Source organism: Perca flavescens, chromosome 5, assembly GCF_004354835.1.
Source record: "Perca flavescens isolate YP-PL-M2 chromosome 5, PFLA_1.0, whole genome shotgun sequence".
NCBI classification, from domain to species: Eukaryota; Metazoa; Chordata; class Actinopteri; order Perciformes; family Percidae; genus Perca; species Perca flavescens.
The window spans coordinates 34,765,737-34,786,742 of record NC_041335.1 but is presented as its reverse complement, the minus strand read 5'-3'; the positions used below and the strand labels follow the sequence as shown (position 1 = coordinate 34,786,742).

The 21,006-nt window shown below is 41.6% G+C and overlaps 1 protein-coding gene across 1 annotated transcript in view; it reads right to left on the bottom strand.

Annotated features, from left to right (window-relative positions):
• adgrv1 (adhesion G protein-coupled receptor V1) overlaps positions 1 to 21,006 on the bottom strand; it is a 172,231-nt gene that overhangs the window by 97,607 nt on the left and 53,618 nt on the right. The window contains exons 38-58 of the mRNA XM_028577354.1: positions 18,859 to 18,989; positions 18,166 to 18,265; positions 17,504 to 17,683; positions 16,244 to 16,407; positions 15,974 to 16,061; positions 14,953 to 15,031; positions 14,725 to 14,863; positions 14,343 to 14,484; positions 12,837 to 13,102; positions 12,560 to 12,735; positions 11,482 to 11,606; positions 11,155 to 11,336; positions 10,777 to 10,923; positions 9,445 to 9,525; positions 9,058 to 9,322; positions 6,554 to 6,676; positions 4,949 to 5,171; positions 4,631 to 4,835; positions 4,295 to 4,441; positions 3,112 to 3,367; positions 2,335 to 2,537 (exon numbers count right to left, since the gene is read on the bottom strand). Coding sequence (XP_028433155.1) covers positions 2,335 to 2,537; positions 3,112 to 3,367; positions 4,295 to 4,441; positions 4,631 to 4,835; positions 4,949 to 5,171; positions 6,554 to 6,676; positions 9,058 to 9,322; positions 9,445 to 9,525; positions 10,777 to 10,923; positions 11,155 to 11,336; positions 11,482 to 11,606; positions 12,560 to 12,735; positions 12,837 to 13,102; positions 14,343 to 14,484; positions 14,725 to 14,863; positions 14,953 to 15,031; positions 15,974 to 16,061; positions 16,244 to 16,407; positions 17,504 to 17,683; positions 18,166 to 18,265; positions 18,859 to 18,989 — 3,422 coding nt within the window. The remainder of the gene's footprint in view (positions 1 to 2,334; positions 2,538 to 3,111; positions 3,368 to 4,294; positions 4,442 to 4,630; positions 4,836 to 4,948; positions 5,172 to 6,553; positions 6,677 to 9,057; positions 9,323 to 9,444; positions 9,526 to 10,776; positions 10,924 to 11,154; positions 11,337 to 11,481; positions 11,607 to 12,559; positions 12,736 to 12,836; positions 13,103 to 14,342; positions 14,485 to 14,724; positions 14,864 to 14,952; positions 15,032 to 15,973; positions 16,062 to 16,243; positions 16,408 to 17,503; positions 17,684 to 18,165; positions 18,266 to 18,858; positions 18,990 to 21,006) is intronic.

Below are 21,006 nucleotides of genomic sequence, written 5' to 3'. Positions count from 1 at the left end.
GAGCTCGCTGCAAAAGAGGAGAGCTTTGAGAAACTGCGTGAGCTGGAAAGAGAGAGCAGAGAGATGGAGTGGAACAACAAAGAGAGCCAAATGGAGAACGAAATCAAGCTCTTAAAAGAGAAAATCTCTGCTCTTCAGGTCAATCTCCTTAGCCTGCAGGAGCTGTCTCAACAAACTGACAGAATGAAAAAGGAGGAAAAGAAGGCCAAGAAGGTGGCAGAAAAGAGGCTGAAAAAGGAGAGGAAAGAGGAGGAGGAGCGAGAGAATAAACAGAAGGAGGAAAATAGGAAGCAAGAGAAGGAAGAATTGAAAAGACAGAAGAAGGAAAAAGAGGAGATGGAGAAAAAAGTCAAGAAAGAGAGGAAGGAGCAGGCGAAGAGAGAAAAGGAGGCATTGAAAAGACAGAAGAAAGAAAAAGAGGCGAGAGCAACGGAAGAGGAGCAGAAGGAAAAGAGAGAGGATTAACATCATCAACCTTTCTCTCCTCCACTCCCCCCCTCTTATCTGTGTATTTGTCTTTTTAAATGGGTTCAATAAAAACACACATCTAACCTGACCGCAAATGTTTCTTATATTTACCTTTTTTAATTGAACTGAAGATGATCTTTCATTTTCACCTTAACACAATATGAAGTGATTCTGGAGTCTAAGGTCACGTTCACACCTTTAATTCTGTAGACTCGGTGCGATTCGGGGTAGCCTGCCTATAAGTGGCATCGCTCTGTCTGCCACTTGTTGTCTGTAGCTGGTTGTGCTTTGCATGTGTGGGATTCTGAAATGTCCTTAAATTCGGGAATGGTTGTTTGTTCATTCAAAGTCAAAGACAGTCGTCAAAGTTTTGCTACTTTGCACATTTTTGTGGGTCTGAGGTGTAGTTCACATTTTAGCTGCCAAATCTCCACTGCTTTCTTTGACCCTCTCTGTGTCTGGTCCTGCGCTGTGCTCAGTCAGTGTGCAGTGTGAGAGGGGGGGTTGGCCAGCGGCTAGAGTGGGAAAAAGCCAATAGAGAGGTTAAGTCCCTCCCCTTCCGGTGGACCTCATGGGACCTTAATTTGGAAAAAAAATATGAACGGTAGTGAACGGGGTGAGGCAAATTATTTTTGGATCCCGTCTGAATTGAGCCATGGATTACAAATATGACGTTCGTCAATTTAAAAGGTAATTTTTCAACTGAAGAAAGTCTCGGTTAGCCGTAGGTTTGTCATATGACACATCTCTCGTCTCACACAATTTACGTCACCTAGCTTGATGCTCAACTTGCTTGCTAGCTAGCTAGCTTAGCTCTGTTCCACAACATGTAACGTTATCATACCTGCTGTGTTTTATCCAGTGAAGTGTTTTCAGCCGATAAGCAAAAGAACAAGCAAGATCCTCTGCTCATTTGACTAACGTTACATCCACGGTACGATACACACGGACATCGTAGCTTCAGCGAGACGTCATACATGGTTTATCGGTGTTTTAAGCCCCGAACGTCTCCTTCCAAGCAGGATTAGGCAATGGTCATGCGACTTTGAAGTGTGTAGTCTTTCTAATTATGTATTTTCAGTCTTATACAGTAAACAATAAACTGATACTTTCTTGACTTGCGAAATTATCTATTAAACTTATGAACATATATGGCTCAATGCGAACCGGACCAAAAAATAATTATTATCTCTCCACTGACTCCCGTTCATATTTTTTCAAAAGATAGGTCCCATGGACCGGAAGTAGAAGGGTGTGACTTCGGCTCGCTATGTGTGCTTCTTTTACCAATATATATTTAACGATATTGTTTGCATTTCTAATCCAAACAACATCAAACTTGGCACTGCACTTCCCGTAGCAAGACACCGGTCAAAGTTTGAAATCCATTGGACTAATGGTTCGAGAGCTATGCTTATAACAGACACACAGACAGACAGACATTCGTGTAATTTATAGATATATGGTTATTTCTGGATAAATGCAACAGGAGGACACAGGGAGGGAAAGTCTTAGAATTATCCCTCTAGCGACAGCCTTCACCTGGCATTAAGTCTTCAGACAGTCGCAGTGCTGGTTACAGTATGTATGTTTTATCCCGAAGGCAAGAAACAGGAGTCCATCTGCATTACAAATCTGAATGGGCGTGAGCGTGGGAGATGTAAGATAAAAAAAAGTGTCTGAGATTATGAAAGAAAATCTATTATCCGTTTTCTCAGATGGGAGATAAATTGCATTTTAACATGTTACGTAGACAAATTAACTCTGCCATTGGTAGATGCTAAACATCAGTGCTATTCCTAATATATTCTTCTTTACTCAAGTATATTTAATAAACGTCTGTATTACTCAGTGCTCTCTCCTTACCGGTAGGATTGTAACAGTGACAAGGGCCACTGTAGCACCGTTTATCATGACGATGGTGTTGTCTTTGGGGGTGTAGTCCTGTCCTGCAGTAGCCTGGTTGGGTGGGGGCTGGTACAGGGCCGGCCTGGTCTGGTAACGGATTTCCACCTCACCTGCAGAGCCCTGCTCCCTCACTATAGACAGAGTCACATTGACTGGAACCCCTGTGGGTTGGGAGAAAAGGGCAATTAAATAAACCAATGTTCAATTCAATTTATTTATAGTATCAAATGTTAAAACACAGTACAAAAATTATATTTTCCAGACCTGTCTTGTAATGGAAGATGGCAATAATGATCTAAATCTGTAAAAATCCCATAAAGTTAAGTTAAATAATATTTGAAGGACAGTATGAAGGCATGTTACTCTAATACTTGGAGTTCTCTGACTTTTTGGGGCGGTGTCCAATACAACAGATTAAGACAAATCCTAAATTACTTCACATCCTGGAAATCACTGCAGATCTCTTTTACAGTAAATCTCAAAGTGCGATTACTGTAATACCTACTTAGAAAACCTCATCCAAAAAAAAAAAAAAAAAGAATGATTGGTAGTCAGCAAACAACTTACAGCAACTGTTTCTGGAACAAAGAGAAACCCAAAATTGAGGGATACATTTGAAAAGGTTAGAAATAATAATAAACTAATTACAGTAAATAAGACTCCTCTGCACTGTGTTCCAGTAAAAACACACATCGCTCATTTATTCATTTCTTGCGGCATAAATCCCACTCTTACTCTGTGGTTCTTGTGTTAGTGTAAACTGGGAGTCCAGATGCCATCCAATCACCCCGTAGGGAGAACCATTCGGTAGGATGGTGAGTAGAGCTTGTGCCCGCTGCTTGTCAATGACTGCAGCCTGTCGAAGGTCCTGCAGCCCCACGGTGGTGACATCCATGAGGGCGATGGTGACGCTCTCTCTCAGCTCTGGGACGCCATCCGCTATCACAGTCAGTGAGATGATGGCCACCGACTGGCCCTCTGAAAACGTTACCTACCATATCAAAACAAAATGTAACTTGCTTCCGCAAATTTGATGTATCTTCCACAAATTTGTGACAATTCTTTCCTTAGCGATACATGAACTTGCGTATCGCCCAATATTGAGCACTGATTTTTTTATTTTTTTTTATTACTTTCTTTATTATCTTGTTTGGCAGTCAGTCACTACAGAAAAATAACAAATAAACTACGTTAAAGGTCCAGTGTGTAACGTTGTTGTTCATTACCAAAATCAGTGTTGCCCGTTCACAAACGTTTCCTTTTTCATGAATATTTACCTTCTACCATCAATTCCAAATATTCCTTTTGGCTTGAAATTTTACATTTGCATTCGCATGAACTGGGGTAGACGCTCCATATCCACGTGCCATCTTGAAATACGTTAGCTGGTAAGGGACATCAGGACGTACTGCTCCGCCTTTCGCGTTTTCGCTGTCACATGATAAACTCACAGGTGCTGCTAATGCTGCTAATGGGTATCGTAGCTTCCCGGCCCCGGCAGGTTTGAAGAAGGAAACATGGAGGATCACACGTATTCAAAATCCAAATTTCAGGAACAGGAGTCAAAGAAAAAGGAGATTGAAAAGAGCAAGAGACCGGCTTTTTGTAGCGTGAAGGCTACCGTAGCTGTAATACCTACTTTGAACTGCGTGGCGCGAGAGAGTTGATTGCGATATATGAGCTCAACGCTAGATGGGAGAAATTCCTACACATTGGACCTTTAAAGTAGATTTTATTCAGGGATAAATTACGTAGCATTGGTGCACAGACTCGCATATTCGCCGATACCAGCATTTTAGGCAATATCATAGGCATTTCAGATACTATCGGAAAACAACTCTGTTATAATTTTGCAATTGTTTATTTTGGTAATCATTTCATTTGCATACAGTATGATAGGAGGGTAAGGCTCACTCACCACTCCTGAAGTGGGGAAAATGTCTGCCAGACTGCCATTGGCAACCCAGTGAACAGTCAGTCTGCTAAAAGTCCCTCTTTTCCTCTCCACACTGAGAGAAATCTGATTATTTTGCTCCAGCTCCTCTACCTCCACAGATAAAGAATTCTGCAAAGAGGCAATGACAAAATATATTTCTATATTGCAATAGCTTGTGGTAATAAAAAATACCCTTGAGATTATTCCGATATGGTCTTAGTGCATTGAGGTTTAACAAAATGGCAACATGACGACTACTTAACTACTTAACATGACAGATGCACAAGCTGCCTAATATCAAAATGTTGATCTGCTTACCTGAGCAAAGCCGATGACTCCATGGGCATCATCGTTGGTTGGGACAATGACAGTCACCTGACCACCAAATCCAATCTCAGCCCCGCCCTTTGGATTCTTCAGGCTGACCTGGAAGTGCTCCTGCTCCTCAGGAATGTCATCATCTAATATGTTCACTGCTACTTCAAGCTGGCTGTCACCTGGTGCAAAGTGCAACTCCCCAAAACTGAATGTTAAGGGGAAATAAAGATAACACAACATGCATTATTTAACGTTCAGGATTTGCTTTTCTGGGGAAAAAAAAACTAGCCTATATACTGTAAAAACAAATGTGGGTACCTGGGTATGAAATCAGATTGATTGGAGACAGAAGTTAGTTCATAAATAGTTGAGCTATTCTCCACAGTAGAAGCCAAGAGGGTTTTGGTGGTGTTGAGGGACGGGACCACGAGAGAGAGGAAGCTAATGGCTGGACGGGCCCTCAGGACCATGGCGAGCAGGTTGACATCAGACCTCCAGGAGTAGAGTGATGAGCCATTTCTTCCAGCTAGCAGGACATAAGCTATGAGGAAGAAATATATTTAATCAGGGTTTCTGGTTAATTGAAGTTCCATCCATCTTCAACTGCTATCCAGGGTCGGGAAGCGGGGGTCGGGTAGCGGGGGGTGGGCAGCGGCTCCAGCAGGGGACCCCAAACTTCCCTAACCAGATTCACATTAACCAGCTCTGACTGGGGGATGCCGAGGCGTTCCCAGGCCAGGGTAGAGATAAAGGTTGCATCGCATAACCGTTAAATTGTCTCCTCGACTCCTCCACTTGCCTCCCTTCCTCACGTCTTAGTCCCTCCCACAAGGAAGCACGGGAGAGACGCAAGGAAATCATGGGAGGAAAGAGGCATCGAGCAAATGGGTTTTAGAAGGATGAGACGTCCTTTCCTCTGAAGCGTCACATGAATTCGTCAGCTGTTTGGGCGGAGTTTGCAACTCCTTCAGCTGCACGGCTTCAGGGAAGGCTGCTCTGGTGTATCCTCGCCTATAGCTCCTCGGTGATCCCTCCTCGATGCTCGCTCCTCGATGCTCGCTCCTCGGGGCAGAAATAAGAGCTTTGAGACGGCCTTCACCGATGAGGGGCAGAACAACTCCCGGTTCAGACGAGGATCGAGGAGTCGAGGAGCTGTCAAATAAGGGTAATGAGATGCAGCCATAATCCCTCCACCTAGTCCTGGATCTTCCCCGAGGCCTCCTCCCAGCTGGACGTGGCTGGAACACCTCCCTAGGGAGGCGCCCAGGGGGGCATCCAGATGCCCAAACCACCTCAACTGGCTTGTTTCAATGCAAAGGAGCAGCGGCTCTACTCCCGAGTTTTTCACTGATAACTTTTTCATTTGTACTCGGAGGTCAAAGTCGGAGACAAGCCCCCTGAACTCGGATTGGCGAGTTGGGAAGTCGAACAACCTCGCAGTACCCCGAGCTCAAAACCCAACGTGGCTGCCCCGTGCACCGACAGTAGTGAAAGCTGTGGTAACATACAGTTATTCGCATTTCTTTCTTATTTGTGTCTCACTAAATCATTCATACACGCAGTCCTGTCCAACTTCTATCTGTGGACATGTCGCTACGCTGTTTGTATGCACACAAAAAAACAGCGTAATGCGTTGTTATCAACTGGTATTGCTAACAATGTCTAACCTGGCTAGAGCTAACCCCACAATGGAAATCCGACTTGTAAATGGAACGCATTCGACTCGGGCGTGACGTCATTCCCAGCTCCAGCTTCCGCGTTCCGAGGTAAATGGGACGTACTATGAGCTTCTCACCCTATCTCTAAGGGAGATGCCAGCCACCCTCCTGAGAAACCCCAAATTGCAGGTATAAGTGTTCAATAGATTTTAAAAGTACAAATGCAACTGAATAAAAAAGGACAGTTTAGGACATGTGAGCTTACTGATCCCAGAAGAAGCAGTGAAGGGGTGAACAGAGGTGAGGCCTGGGTGAGGAATGGACTGATAAAGCTGTGGTGAAGGCTGCCCTGAGCGCCACTGGAACACCTCGCAGGATGGAGAGAGACCTGGAGAAAGACACAGGAATGCACAGAAACACACACTGATTTACATTCTCTGGAAGCATGCTGTAATAGCATGTTTGTGTAAAGTGAAGGACTGCTTTGACTGACACACCCAAGACTGAGAAATTACAACCTCTGAGTCCCGCTGTGGCTCTGCTCTGCTCCACACTGAGGCCTTTCCCGTAAACCCACAACAGGTCCGAACCAAGGAAAACTCACCACTTTTGCAGACTCAGAGGGATTATCTCTCATCAAAATATACAGAGCGTAGTATAAATATATGATCTGGCCTACATTGTGAATTTTGTCTGTCGCAGACTGATTCTGTGTGCCTTCAGATTTACCACAGATTTGTTTGCACAATCCAAACTAACATCTAACCGCTGTGAAATCCACTAAAGGTACACTGAGAGTACAACCACAGAAAATAGCATCTCATTATTGCAAAAAACATCATGTGAGCATTCTGTAGACTAAGGGCACTTGCCTCCAATTTCTGGCCACTTCTAAAAGTCCCATGGCATGAAAATGTCACTTTATGAGTTTTTTTTAACATTAATATGTGTTCCCCCAGCCTGCCTATGGTCCTCCAGTGGCTAGAAATGGTGATAGGTGTAAACCGAGCCCTGGGTATCCTGCTCTGCCTTTGAGAAAATGAAAGCTCAGATGGGCCGATCTGGAATCTTCTCCTTATGAGGTCATAAGGAGCAAGGTTACCTCCCCTTTCTCTGCTTTGCCCGCCCAGAGAATTTGGCCCACCCATGAGAGAGAGAGAGAGACATCATGGCTTTCAAACAAGCAAAGTGGCAGTTGGTCAAGGCCACACCCCCAACCTCCACCTTGCCCCCCCCCTCTCTCCTCCTCAATAGCATTTAAAGCTACAGACACAGAAACGGCACATCCTAAGGAAAGCTCATTGTGGGACTGGCTCTAGTGGCTGTAATTCTGCACCAAGGCTGAATTTTGGGAAAGAGACTTCAGATACAGTATTAGGGGGACCACTAAGGTCTATATAAAAGAGACTTCAGATACAGTATTAGGGGACCACTAAGGTCTATATAAGAGACTTCAGATACAGTATTAGGGGACCACTAAGGTCTATATAAAAGAGACTTCAGATACAGTATTAGGGGACCACTAAGGCCTATATAAAAGAGACTTCAGATACAGTATTAGGGGACCACTAAGGTCTATATAAAAGAGACTTCAGATACAGTATTAGGGGACCACTAAGGTCTATATAAAAGAGACTTCAGATACAGTATTAGGGGACCACTAAGGTCTATATAAAAGAGACTTCAGATACAGTATTAGGGGACCACTAAGGTCTATATAAAAGAGACTTCAGATACAGTATTAGGGGACCACTAAGGACTATATAAAAGAGACTTCAGATACAGTATTAGGGGACCACTAATGTCTATATAAAAGAGACTTCAGATACAGTATTAGGGGACCACTAAGGCCTATATAATAGAGACTTCAGATACAGTATTATTAGGACCACTAAGGTCTATATAAAAGAGACTTCAGATACAGTATTAGGGGACCACTAAGGTCTATATAAAAGAGACTTCAGATACAGTATTAGGGGACCACTAAGGACTATATAAAAGAGACTTCAGATACAGTATTAGGGGACCACTAAGGTCTATATAAAAGAGACTTCAGATACAGTATTAGGGGACCACTAAGGCCTATATAAAAGAGACTTCAGATACAGTATTAGGGGACCACTAAGGTCTATATAAAAGAGACTTCAGATACAGTATTAGGGGACCACTAAGGTCTATATAAAAGAGACTTCAGATACAGTATTAGGGGACCACTAAGGTCTATATAAAAGAGACTTCAGATACAGTATTAGGGGACCACTAAGGTCTATATAAAAGAGACTTCAGATACAGTATTAGGGACCACTAAGGTCTATATAAAAGAGACTTCAGATACAGTATTAGGGGACCACTAAGGACTATATAAAAGAGACTTCAGATACAGTATTAGGGGACCACTAAGGTCTATATAAAAGAGACTTCAGATACAGTATTAGGGGACCACTAAGGTCTATATAAAAGAGACTTCAGATACAGTATTAGGGGACCACTAAGGTCTATATAAAAGAGACTTCAGATACAGTATTAGGGGACCACTAAGGACTATATAAAAGCATCCAAAGAGCACCATGTCATGTGACCTTTAAATATGTAATTTATGTACCACAATCCTTTCAACAACAAAAAAACTGGCTCATACATCTTACATTTACTAAATTTGTTTAACACATACATTGAAAAACAAAGAGATTGACAGTAGGTATTTACATGTGAAAAATAAACATAAGAGCATACATTTATATTATATGATGTCAAAGCAAGACAGGTCACCTTCGATAACAACCAACAGGAGAGTGTCCTCTGCTCTCGTGTTCATCGTCGCCACCTGAAGGGCTCTGCCCGTGAGTTGGACAGGCTGTGGATTCTGAAATCTTCCATTGGTCCACTGAAGCAGAAGGCAGCTGACAGTGTGTCTGTCTATGCACGCTAACAGGTGGGGAACAGCTGCATGAGCGAATGGAGTTACACTGAGGATGCCCTTTTCAAAGTCAAGAGTCTGGTGGAGGGTGAAGGAGCGCCCAGTCCAAACAAAAATCTGAAGCATGAAAGAAACAGAATAACAAAACATTGAGTTCCTCCAACGAGGATGATCGGATGATGCTTTTAATGATCCTGACATAACTGGAAACAACTAAAGATCTGTCTAAACAGCCTCACCTGGCTTGATGCTATAAGATAATCTCTGCCTTCAGTGGAGAAGTGTTTCACGTCCAGAGCTTCAACACCTACGGTTTGTTCCTAAAGACGTCAGAGTGAATCAGAAAAGGATTTATTGCCAAGTAAGTAACACAAGGAATCTCCCTTGGTGGATGGTGCATACATAAAGGAAACTAACAATAAATGTAAAAGAAACGATAACATAAATAAAGAAATATGTTCAGTATAACTGCTTAACAATAACAAAAGAAGGCTAATAACACAAGACAATACTACAGTGTTAAAGGTCCCATGGCATGAAAATGTCACTTTATGAGGTTTTTTAACATTAATATGCGTTCCCCCAGCCTGCCTATGGTCCTCCAGTGGCTAGAAATGGTGATAGGTGTAAACTGAGCCCTGGGTATCCTGCTCTGCCTTTGAGAAAATGAAAGCTCAGATGGGCCGTTCTGGAATCTTCTCCTTATGAGGTCATGAGGACCAAGGTTACCTCCCCTTTCTCTGCTTTGCCTGCCCAGAGAATTTGGCCCGCCCATGAGAGAGAGAGAGACATCATGGCTTTCAAACGAGCAAAGTGGCAGTTAGTCAAGGCCACACCCCCACCCTCCACCTTGCCCCCCTTCTCTCCTCCTCAATAGCATTTACAGCTACAGACACTGAAATGGCACATCCTAAGGAAAGCTCATTGTGGGACTGGCTCTAGTGGCTGTAATTCTGCACCAAAGCTGAATTTCAGAAAAGAGACTTCAGATACAGTATTAGGGGACCACTAAGGCCTATATAAAAGAGACTTCAGATACAGTATTAGGGGACCACTAAGGTCTATATAAAAGATACTTCAGATACAGTATTAGGGGACCACTAAGGTCTATATAAAAGAGACTTCAGATACAGTATTAGGGGACCACTAAGGCCTATATAAAAGAGACTTCAGATACAGTATTAGGGGACCACTAAGGTCTATATAAAAGAGACTTCAGATATAGTATTAGGGGACCACTAAGGCCTATATAAAAGAGACTTCAGATACAGTATTAGGGGACCACTAAGGCCTATATAAAAGAGACTTCAGATACAGTATTAGGGGCCCACTAAGGTCTATATAAAAAAAGACTTCAGATACAGTATTAGGGGACCACTAAGGCCTATATAAAAGAGACTTCAGATACAGTATTAGGGGACCACTAAGGTCTATATAAAAGAGACTTCAGATACAGTATTAGGGGACCACTAAGGTCTATACAAAAGCATCCAAAGAGCACCATGTCATGGGACCTTTAAAGTTAAGTACAAAGTGTGATTGTAATGTACCACGATTGGGTTCGTACTTACCAATGTGATATTGAGGTCCATCTGCAATTTGAAGATGCTGAGGTTGGCAGCAGGGGAGAAGGGGGGGCCACTGTGTGTAATGCCTATGTAGGTAGAGCCATTCATTGCAAACCCCACACAAGAGCTTGGGTCCTGAATCCTAACAGACTGTGATCACCAAAACACAGAGAGAGAGAGAGAGAGAGAGAGAGAGAGAGAGAGAGAGAGAGAGAGAGAGAGAGAGAGAGAGAGAGAGATGTACGCTAACAATGTCATTTGCCATAAATTAGTTTGGGGTTCACTGATCATTCAATTCATACTGATTTTAACTCTCAAGTATGTGTGTTTACAGAGGGTACATCATGTGCTTCTTGAGGGACAATGCTGTTGCTGGCCTACCTTTACAGGCACAAAAACACCCTGCCACCGATAAAGAGTGGCCAAGGTGTTGGAGGATCCAACAACGAGCCCCCTATCCAGCCTCACAGCCAGGAAGGAAGGCCCCTTGGGAAGAGAGCACCAAGAAGAGGTGGGCTTGTCCTCAAAGCTCTGGTACACACCCATCACTGGGAGGTGACCCTCTTGGAGGGAAAAAAAAGAAAGGAATCATAATTGCATTGCTTATTAGACGGAAAGGGGGATTTAAGAAATATTAGAAAAGAGGGGTGTTTATGAGTGTTTAGGAAGTTGGGGTGACTTTGAATTTTAGATATGTATTGGTCTCACCAGAGGCAATAGCTGTTTTAGACTGGGTCTCCCATTCCACACTGACAGCTGACTCCAGACCATTACTGCGAGACACGGTGAGGAAGACTACCCTGCCTTCATCAGCAACCACTTCTGTGTTAGTTCTGTACAGAAAAAACACATTGAATATGATTTTTACAGCTAAATATGTACATATGACATTATATCCAGTGTTTTCCCCAGGTTTGTGGAAGACTAAAACTTGATTTATTATCCTGTGTTAAATCTACGCCGTGGCTACATACGTCGGTATGTGGAGACACGGACCCTACGCTGTAGCCTGACGTGCACCTCTCGAAAAATGTAACTACACGTCATTTGGCCGTGGCTTGGTAGCGTTGCAGGAATTTCCTGGTTCTCCTTCTCCATAAACAACATGAACTCAAGGAGAGGGTTAACTTTTCCTGCTACAGATTCCCCACCGTGGTCAGAAAGAACAGAGGAGACACTTTGTTTCTCTCACTATGACTCTAGAGTCGGTAGTCGCTCCGAAGCAGATCACTGTCACTTTCTCACTCGCTCTACCACGCATGCACGCACACCACTCATGTAGGCTACGGCAAAAGCTCTGCGTTGAGCCTCCGCATGACCATAAATCACGCTTAAGTGCATGTAATTGGCGTGGAATTTAGGGGTCCCCCTCTTATAAAAAGTGATATTTTTCAATGAAATCTCATCGTTATGGACCATTATTATTACCATATCTGTGTCTAAAACATTGAAAACCTGGAACAGATACTAAATAAAAAATAACATTAAAAAAGCTTAAAGAGAAGCCGTGTTAAATAAGTACACTGGGGACCAACTACAAGGCATTTAGTTAGTTTTGACGCACACATTGATTTTACATTCATTTGGCTTAGGTAGTGCCCAAAATGGCTTGGGTGCTGTGACTAAGCCTTATAATGGTAGGGAAAACCATGTTTAGTGCAAGTGTATATGATATTTTAAGTTTCAGATTCTTTGGTACAACTGTATTGACTCGATGTCGTTGTAAATGAGGGTGGCCCCTTGATGATCTCTCGAGTATAAGTAAAGGTTGAAGGAACATTGACACCTGTTGATAGAAGGTACGATGCGAAACAAGCCTGAAGGAGCCAAGTTCTCCAGGACGGTGATGAGAGTTTGCAGTTGGTCACCCATCCGTGCACCTCCTGTTGGGCTGGACAGGGTCACTGTGAAGGTTTCATTGGCTTCAGGCTCAGCATCCAGTACCGCCCAGATCTCCAGCATCTGAAATATAAAAAAAAAAATACAATATACATGTGTGGTCATGTACTGTATGTGTTTGAATGCTGTAAAGCCAGTAAAAAAAATAAACTACTTTCCCTCACCTTAAATCGGACTCCATCCTCTAGCACCACAAACCCCTGTGCTGGCCTCAAATCGCCCTCTGCTAGACTGCCGTTGGCGTCAGTAATGGTAAACTGAACAGTCACGCTGCCAAATGTGCCTTTTTCAGGGTTCCGAACCACGTACAGGGTGGCCACACTCGCACTCAGCCCAGACACAGACGTGGGCTCCTTCAATAAAAAATGCTTGCTGGTGTTAAAGGAAATGACACCGTGTCCGTCGTCGCTGGCCAGGATATTCACGGTGGCTGTAAGAAAACAAAAAGATGCAGTTTAGGAAAATAATATCATAGTTACGTGCAGTATAGGTAAATGAGAATAAATCTGCTGTCAATTCTTTCTTCATAAACGTTAATAGTAATTTCATAAAGCTAATAGTGTCTCTACCACCATGTTACACAGTTTTCAGAGTAATATGGGGTTACAGTTTCTTTAACAGACATGACCCGAAATAAACTGATAGATGTAATACACAATCTTGTATTGTGTATGATGAGTTCATGTTCCATTTTAATGCTATGGTTACCAAGAGTTTAATTTACCTTGCCCATTCCTATAGAAGAGGAATATAAATGTCAACTAAAAAAATTTATGATTTTAAAAATCCTACAAATCCTATAAAACCTGCCAGCCAATTAGAAAGAAGTATTTGCTATGGAGACAGAGCACAACATCGTCATACTCTGAAAGCCACGCCCACCGGAGGCGTCACTGTCTTATGCTGTTTTACTTGTTTACACGTTTCTTTCAATTGAGAACCTTAGAACCATGGTTTCGCAAGGTGAACTTGAGATGATCATTCATGGTTTCATATCATATCATCACGTCTCGATTACTGCAACTCCATTTTCACTTGTCTTAGCAAGTCGTCCCAGGACCGTCTATAACTAGTGCAGAATTCTGCTGCTAGGTTGTTGACCAGGTCCAGCAGAATGTCGCACATCACTCCTGTCTTATCCATGTTACACTGGCTTCCAATAAAGTTCAGGATCCAATTCAAAGTTCTTGTTCTTACATGTAATGCGGTGCATGGACAGGCGCCTGTTTATATCTCTGACCTGCTCCATCCGTACATCAGGGCACTCAGGTCTTCTAACCAGGGACTACTGGTGGTCCCGCGCACTTGTTTAAAGACTAAAGGTGATCGTTCCTTTGAAGTGGTTGATCCGACTCTGTGGAATGCCCTTCCTATTAATTTACGTTCTGTAGTCTCGGTTGACGCTTTTAGAAAGCAACTGAAAACATACTTGTTTCAACTGGCTTTTGTCTAATGTTTGTAATTTTGGGTTTTATTCTTTAAATCCTCATTGGAATTGCATTTGTTGTTGCTTGTTTATTTTCTGTTTTGGATCCTATTGTATTTTAATCAAATGTCTTTTGTGTGAAGCCCTTTGTGACTGTCTGTGAAAGGTGCTATATCAAATAAATTACTTACTTACTTAGACATTTCAGAAATTCTATTACAGTCTACTCTGCCCTCCTATCTACCTGTGGTATTGGTGCCCAGCTCCAGCCCAGGGGACGGCTTGGACAGGATGAGCTGGAATCTCTCAGCTCCCTCTGGGATGGTGTCATCGATGATCTGCACTTCTACAAACTTATGCCTTTCGCCGTCAACAAAATTGAGCATCTGTGTGGACAGAGGGGGTTTTCAGTTTAGTTTTGGCTCTCATCCAAAAGGCTTCTTTAGCTCAGCTTCTTCAGAACTGAGGAGTCCTTTTTTGGTGAGAGGCAAAACATCTTCAATAATCTAAAGCAGGTACAGCTGCTCTTGACTTATAGTCATGCTACTAAAAGTACTTTAATATGTGTTGTGTAAGTATGGGTCTGTGATTTAGTGTGAAATGTTTGAATGCTGTGTATGGCTGACCGTTTCACTGGTGTTGTAGTCCAGTCCCTGTTGAGCTTCCAGGTTCTGAGCATAGAAGAAGAGAGAAACATTTCCATAGGTCCCCTTGTTCCTGTAGGCCACTAGAGTCAGTACTCCCATCGTTTCATTCACTTCGAACCTGGAAACCAGAGCATATTTGTATGAGAAAAGCAATTAGCACGTACAAATCAACATAGGAGATGTGTTATTTGTGGGTGCATTTCTTACATGGTGTTTGTCCATTCAATGACTCCTCTAATTCCATCGTTAGCAGCAATGCTAATCTCTGCCACCAAACCATGGGTGTCTGGGGAAATAACATCATCCACAGAGGAAACATTTAGACAGTCAATTGCTTTTTCATGACTGTAGCAAAAGGTTTAGCTTTAGCATCAGCGCTGACCTCAGGGCTGTAACTACAGTGCAAGCGCCAACAGAAAGATATGCAAGAGGAAACTGTCGAGGATCTAGCTTTTCGTCATGGCACATTTGAGCACATTACAGCTGAGAAGTGTCTCCTGTAAGTGGCTTGGGAGACTGAGTAGCCAAGTCTGTTGGGTGGACTGATTTATGACCCCCCTGAACAGTCGTCTCCCATTCACTCCATGGCCAAGACACTGGGAGGCTAGCTACAGGTTTAGTTTGGCTTTCTCTCTCCTCACCACACGGTGCTACGCGGCTCCCACCAAATCCCAAGGCTTCCTCAATCGTGGAAAGAATCAATCTCACCATCCAAGCCACATAATGACTGCTGCCAAAAGAGCGGCCGTGTGTTTACTGTGGGTCTCCACGCAGAAGGCCAGATGGTATTCTGGGAGCCTGCTGCTTGCGCCTGTAGTATTCTGTCTACTCATCACTTTCTAAATGTACTCATTCCTAAATTGGACCGTGGTTTAGATTATGCAAAAGCCGTAGCAGAACCTACCAAGCTCTTCCATGGTGCATTTTGACAGTCAACTACAATGTTGTAGTTTAATGTACCGCACAAGAATATTGTACATTAAACTACATGACATTTTAGGCAAAGCTTGGGAACATACAAATGTGTATTTTACCTGGCAATGTGCAATACACGACCTCTACTCATCACACAGAGAAAATGAATTATGAAGAGAAAAGAAGGAAAGTCATTTCATTAAATGAAAAAACAACAAAAATGTTTACATCTGACACCGTAATAGCACAACTGTCTACGATGGCCAAAGTAGTGCCGGCATCTCAGCTTTACGCTGCTTAAATTGCTCCATACCTAGTTGGGGAAGAGTGGCAAGAGTCGTGATGAGCACTGCTGATGTTATGTTGACCAGGAAGAACTCCTGCAACTCAGGAATGTCGTCCTAATAAAACAAATTGTAATTAAAAAGATTTTAAATCCCACATTCAAACAAATCAGCTTCATGGAAGTACAGCTAGCGTCAGGAAGATAAAGAATTGCTAACGAACACTTTGACCCATCATCTTAGTTACCACATTTGATGGAAGACAAATGGAAAGAATGGAAGACAGCCAAGGTCTTTACCTCCAGTATGGTGACAGGGATGGCGACAGAAGTCTGTCCATCCTGAAGGATTACAGAACCAGTACCAGAGATGAAGTCTTTTCCCGGTTCAGCGAGAGCACCCTCCACCTGGGACAAGTTTTGTAGAGATCCTCGTATGACCTCATAGGTGATATTCACTGCTCCTGTACACAAACATTACAATTCAACAACTTTATTAATCCCAGAAGGGGCAATTGCTGTAATTAAGAGCAGCTACAGACAACACACGCATACATAACAACCTACAGGCCTACACCCTAGAGCAGTGGTTTTCAAACTTTTTTCAATAATATACCCCCTTTGAACAGTTTTTTTAAGCCATGTACCAGTGCAAGTAATTTTTGGTAGAAAAAAAAAACTCTATAAAGAAGAACAAAACAGCGATGTCAGCGATAGATTTAGTAAACAACAGCCTTGTATCTGGAACACATTTAGATGCTGAAAAAAACGGTAGAAAGAAGGAAGTAAGGCAAGAATAGGCCGAAAATAGTAACAAAATCTTTGGGAAAAAAACACAGTAGAAAGAAGGAAGACAACACTAGGGCGACAAAAGTGACAAAAAAATTCAAATAGGCGACAAATTTAAAAAAAATGTACAAAAACTTTGAAAAAAGCAGAAGAAAAACTTTGAAAAAAATTACAAAAACTTTGAAGAAAAAAAGACAGTAGAAAAAAAGTAAGAAAGAAAGGCAAGAATAGGTCAAAACAAACGACAAATCCTTCAAAAAAAAGCAGTAAAAAAAAACAGTAGAAGTAACTACAGCCTTGTAACTGAAAAACATTTTGCAAAAAATATTATGTACCCCCTGCAGTCCTCCAAAGTACCCCTAGGGGTACACGTACCCCCATTTGAGAAACACTGCCCTAGAGGGTAGAAAAATAATAATAATAAAAAAAAGAAGGGACAAAAGAATTACAGGGGCGATTAATTTTAAAAGCAGGTAAAATATAACAACTTCTTGATGTCAACAGAGAAAATTCCCTCTGAAGAACATGATCTAAAGAAGACAAAATGCTTGATTTGTTGATAACAAAGAGAATTTAAATCTCTTTGTTTCTATCATTTTAGAGCAGGTTTTGACTATATTGTTCAGGCTGTTTCTGTCTTTCACCGTGAGGCTGTGAAACCAGCAGATGAACGATTCAGGTGCGATATCAGTTACAGGGTAAGGAATGGAATGAAAAAGGAAACCTATTCATTTAGTACACGTTTTTGTGTACACACTTGTTCCCACTGACCTGAGGCTCCAAACTCTCTATTGACGTAGATGTTTATAGTTCGGTCCCGTTCCTCCGTGCTCACCCTAAGGGATGACGGGGCGATGCTCAGCAGCCCATAGGGCTGATCGCTGGTGTCCACAGTAAGCACCGCCTCCCTGCCCTGAACATCCAGGGCAGCATGACCTGTCACCACAACGCCTGTGTGTGAAAGTGAGGGGAATGTTAATCTGTGTCATAATTCTGACTAGGGTTATTTTGAGTTTGTGAGTGTGTGGTTTCTTGCAGAATTACAGTATCTTTTATTTTTTTGGTTTATTTGATAGGGACCATGCATATTTATGAACATTGTTGTATAAAGAAAAACTATGTAAATATGCCAGAATTAGTAAAAATAACTACTTTTCATCAGCAGTCCCTAGGCAGGTGCCATAGGACTAACATAGAGGCAGCCAGCAGTCATACAGCACTCATTCACTATAAATTAAAAGGTACACATAATGGTGACATATACACTGACAAAACAAACAGACAAAACTAAACAAAAATACATGATGACAAAGACATTATTCATCCACCTCTATACTGCATTAAATTTAACAGTGAAAGTGTATGGGTGATGGAATGTGTGTAAGAAGTGAGTGCATCTCTACCACTAAGACACTAGGGAGCCGATGCATTACCAAACGTCTGTATGTTGGACAAGGACACTTTGTATTCATCTTTGTTCTCTGGTGTGGCATCATCAAGGAGCTGCAGGACTATGGTGTCATTTAGTTTCCCCTGTAGGAGACACACCCCAACATCCATAATTACTGGAGACAACCGAAATAAAATATTTCCATGGAATCATTTCATTTTACAGATTTGTTCCTGTATTATTTTTTTAAACATGAAAATATCTTATAATCACAAAAATAGACGTACGTTTTCATTTATATGGTCAAATAACATGAAAAACCTGTAACTTTGAATAACCATAGAATTGTTTTTTAAAGAAAAAGTAAATGTATTTTTATTTAATAGATTAAACTGTTCAAATGTAATACTGTAAATACATGTCTTAAATTAGATTAAAAAAATTACTGACTAGAGGAAATTAGTTATTAGATGCATAAGATTTCATGTCAAATTAAAGCTAAAAACTATATTTTAATTATCGAAAATGACTGTATTTTTACAAGAAAGTTGTTACAGTGTGTACCATTTCAATGCAATCTTTTCTATATAGTTGATTCTATAAGCTCTGTGGCTGGCACCTTCAACCACTCTCACAGAAGAACAACAATGACATGCGCTATACTGTACAATTATTGTGTTTAACTACGATCCCGCAACAAGATGTTTAAATGATCTCCGTCTAGTACTGTATTTACCGCAGTAAAGAAAAGTGTCCCTGAGGTTTGGGTGAAGGTCCGGTGTACAAGCGGCCCTTGTACAGTCCAGTCTACAGTGACATTACCCAGACCTGGAGCCGTTCTCAACACCAATAAGGACAGTCTCTCACCTGTAATATGAAATAAAAGTTCAAATATAGGTTTGTAAAGATGGATACATTGATGGACTCTTAAAGTGCTCATATTATGCTTTTTGGCTTTTTCCCTTTCCTTTATTGTGTTATACATCTTTTTTGTGCATGTTATAGGTTTAACAAAGTGAAAAAGCCCAAAGTCCCCCCCAAAGGGACTTACCATCTCCAAAAGAAAACACTGTTCACAAACAGCTCTATTGTAGTCCAGCCTTTACTTCAGAGACAAACGTGGTCACTTTGTAACACACGTTATAATGCTCGCCTAGCTGCTAGCGTGGCACGCCCTCATACTCTGCTTCTGACTGGCTAGTAGTCCTTACCTAGGTACTGTCAGGGCACGCCCTCATACTCTGCTTCTGACTGGCTAGCAGTGCTTACCTAGCTACTGCGCATGTGCGCCTCCCAACAAAGATGGAACAGAAGTGAGATGCCTCACTCTGTAGCTAAAACAGAGAGCTCAACACACAGGGTGAAAAGAGGAGCTGCAGAAATGTGCATTACAACAAAAATATAGTGTTTTTTTAAAATGAAACCATGTAAACCTATTCTGATATAACCTCTTAATATAATTATGAACCTGAAAATGAACATAATATGAGCACTTTAATGTGAAATGCATGTCTTAAACTGTAGTAGGGCTGGGCGATCAGGAGAAAATCCAATATCACAATATCTTTGACCAAATACACCGTTGTCGATATTGCCGCGATATAGGAGGGTTGACTTTTGATGCTTTCACAAAAGATGTACACAATGAGAGTTTTGATAAATAATCACCAATAATGTGGATGTAATGACTAAGTGGGTAAAGGTGGATATTAGAACAGCTAGAACAGTCTGATACATTCAGAAAATGACATCGCTTTAGTGTAATGTAGCCTTTAAAACCAGGAAAAGACAACACTGGTGTCAGGATATTACGAAATCCAAAACTGAAGACGATATCAAGCCTCATATATCGATGTTGATATAATATTGATATATTGCCCAGCAATATACTGTAGATGCCAGTAGAGGCAACTCAAGGTCTCTAATGGTATGGATTATACTCAGGGAGACTTCAACAGCTCATGCATACATCATTTCAAGATAATGAGAGACGACCACAGAACCCACCTGTTGCTAAGTGCTTCCATTACTATGAGCGCATTCCCTTACATTTGCACTCATACATAATTCACATTTCTTGTGACAGGGACAGTGGTAATGGTTTGGAATGTAATGTAATAGGTGGCCAAGCTACTTCAAGCTATATTTATTTATTATCAGCTTGCTCTCTTAGGTCTAGTTATGTTAAATCTACTGTCTGTTCCACACAGCCGGCTTAAGAGACGGAGACTTTGGAATGCTCTACCTCCGGGGTCTTCAACGTTTTTTAGGCCGAGGACCCCTTAGCTAAAAGAGAGACAGAGTAGGGACCCCCTACTACATTTACTGTATACAGTATTTACTGTATAAAATTAAGTTGCATTAAACTGGGCCGCATAGATGAAAATAAAATGGCACTGAATCCTTAAGATTTACTGTATGGCTACCATAGTAGGCATAGGAAGCTTATCTTCAATGTGTAAATAACATTTTCTTTCACAAATAGACAAATGTATCTTTGCTAACAAAATGGTAGATGTTAAAGTATATTTTCAGACATATATTAATTAAAAAAAAAAAGAAAGTTTTGAAAAATAACTTTGTAAACATACTGTAGTTTGGCGGCCCCCCTGCACTAACTCTGAGGACCCCTCACAGGAATATCTCTGCTCTACCTTCATCCTTACGGTCTGCTGTTTCTGTGGACTTTTAAAAACCAGATAAAGACCTATAATATTAAAAACTGGCATTTGGTTGACCCGCCTGTACTTTATTTTTCATGTACTACTTTGTCATTTTAAATTGTGTATTGTGTTTTTTATATGTATCATCTTGTGTGTTTCTATGTAAAGCACTTTGTGATTTTTATCTGTGATAAGTGCTCTATAAATACATTTGACTTACT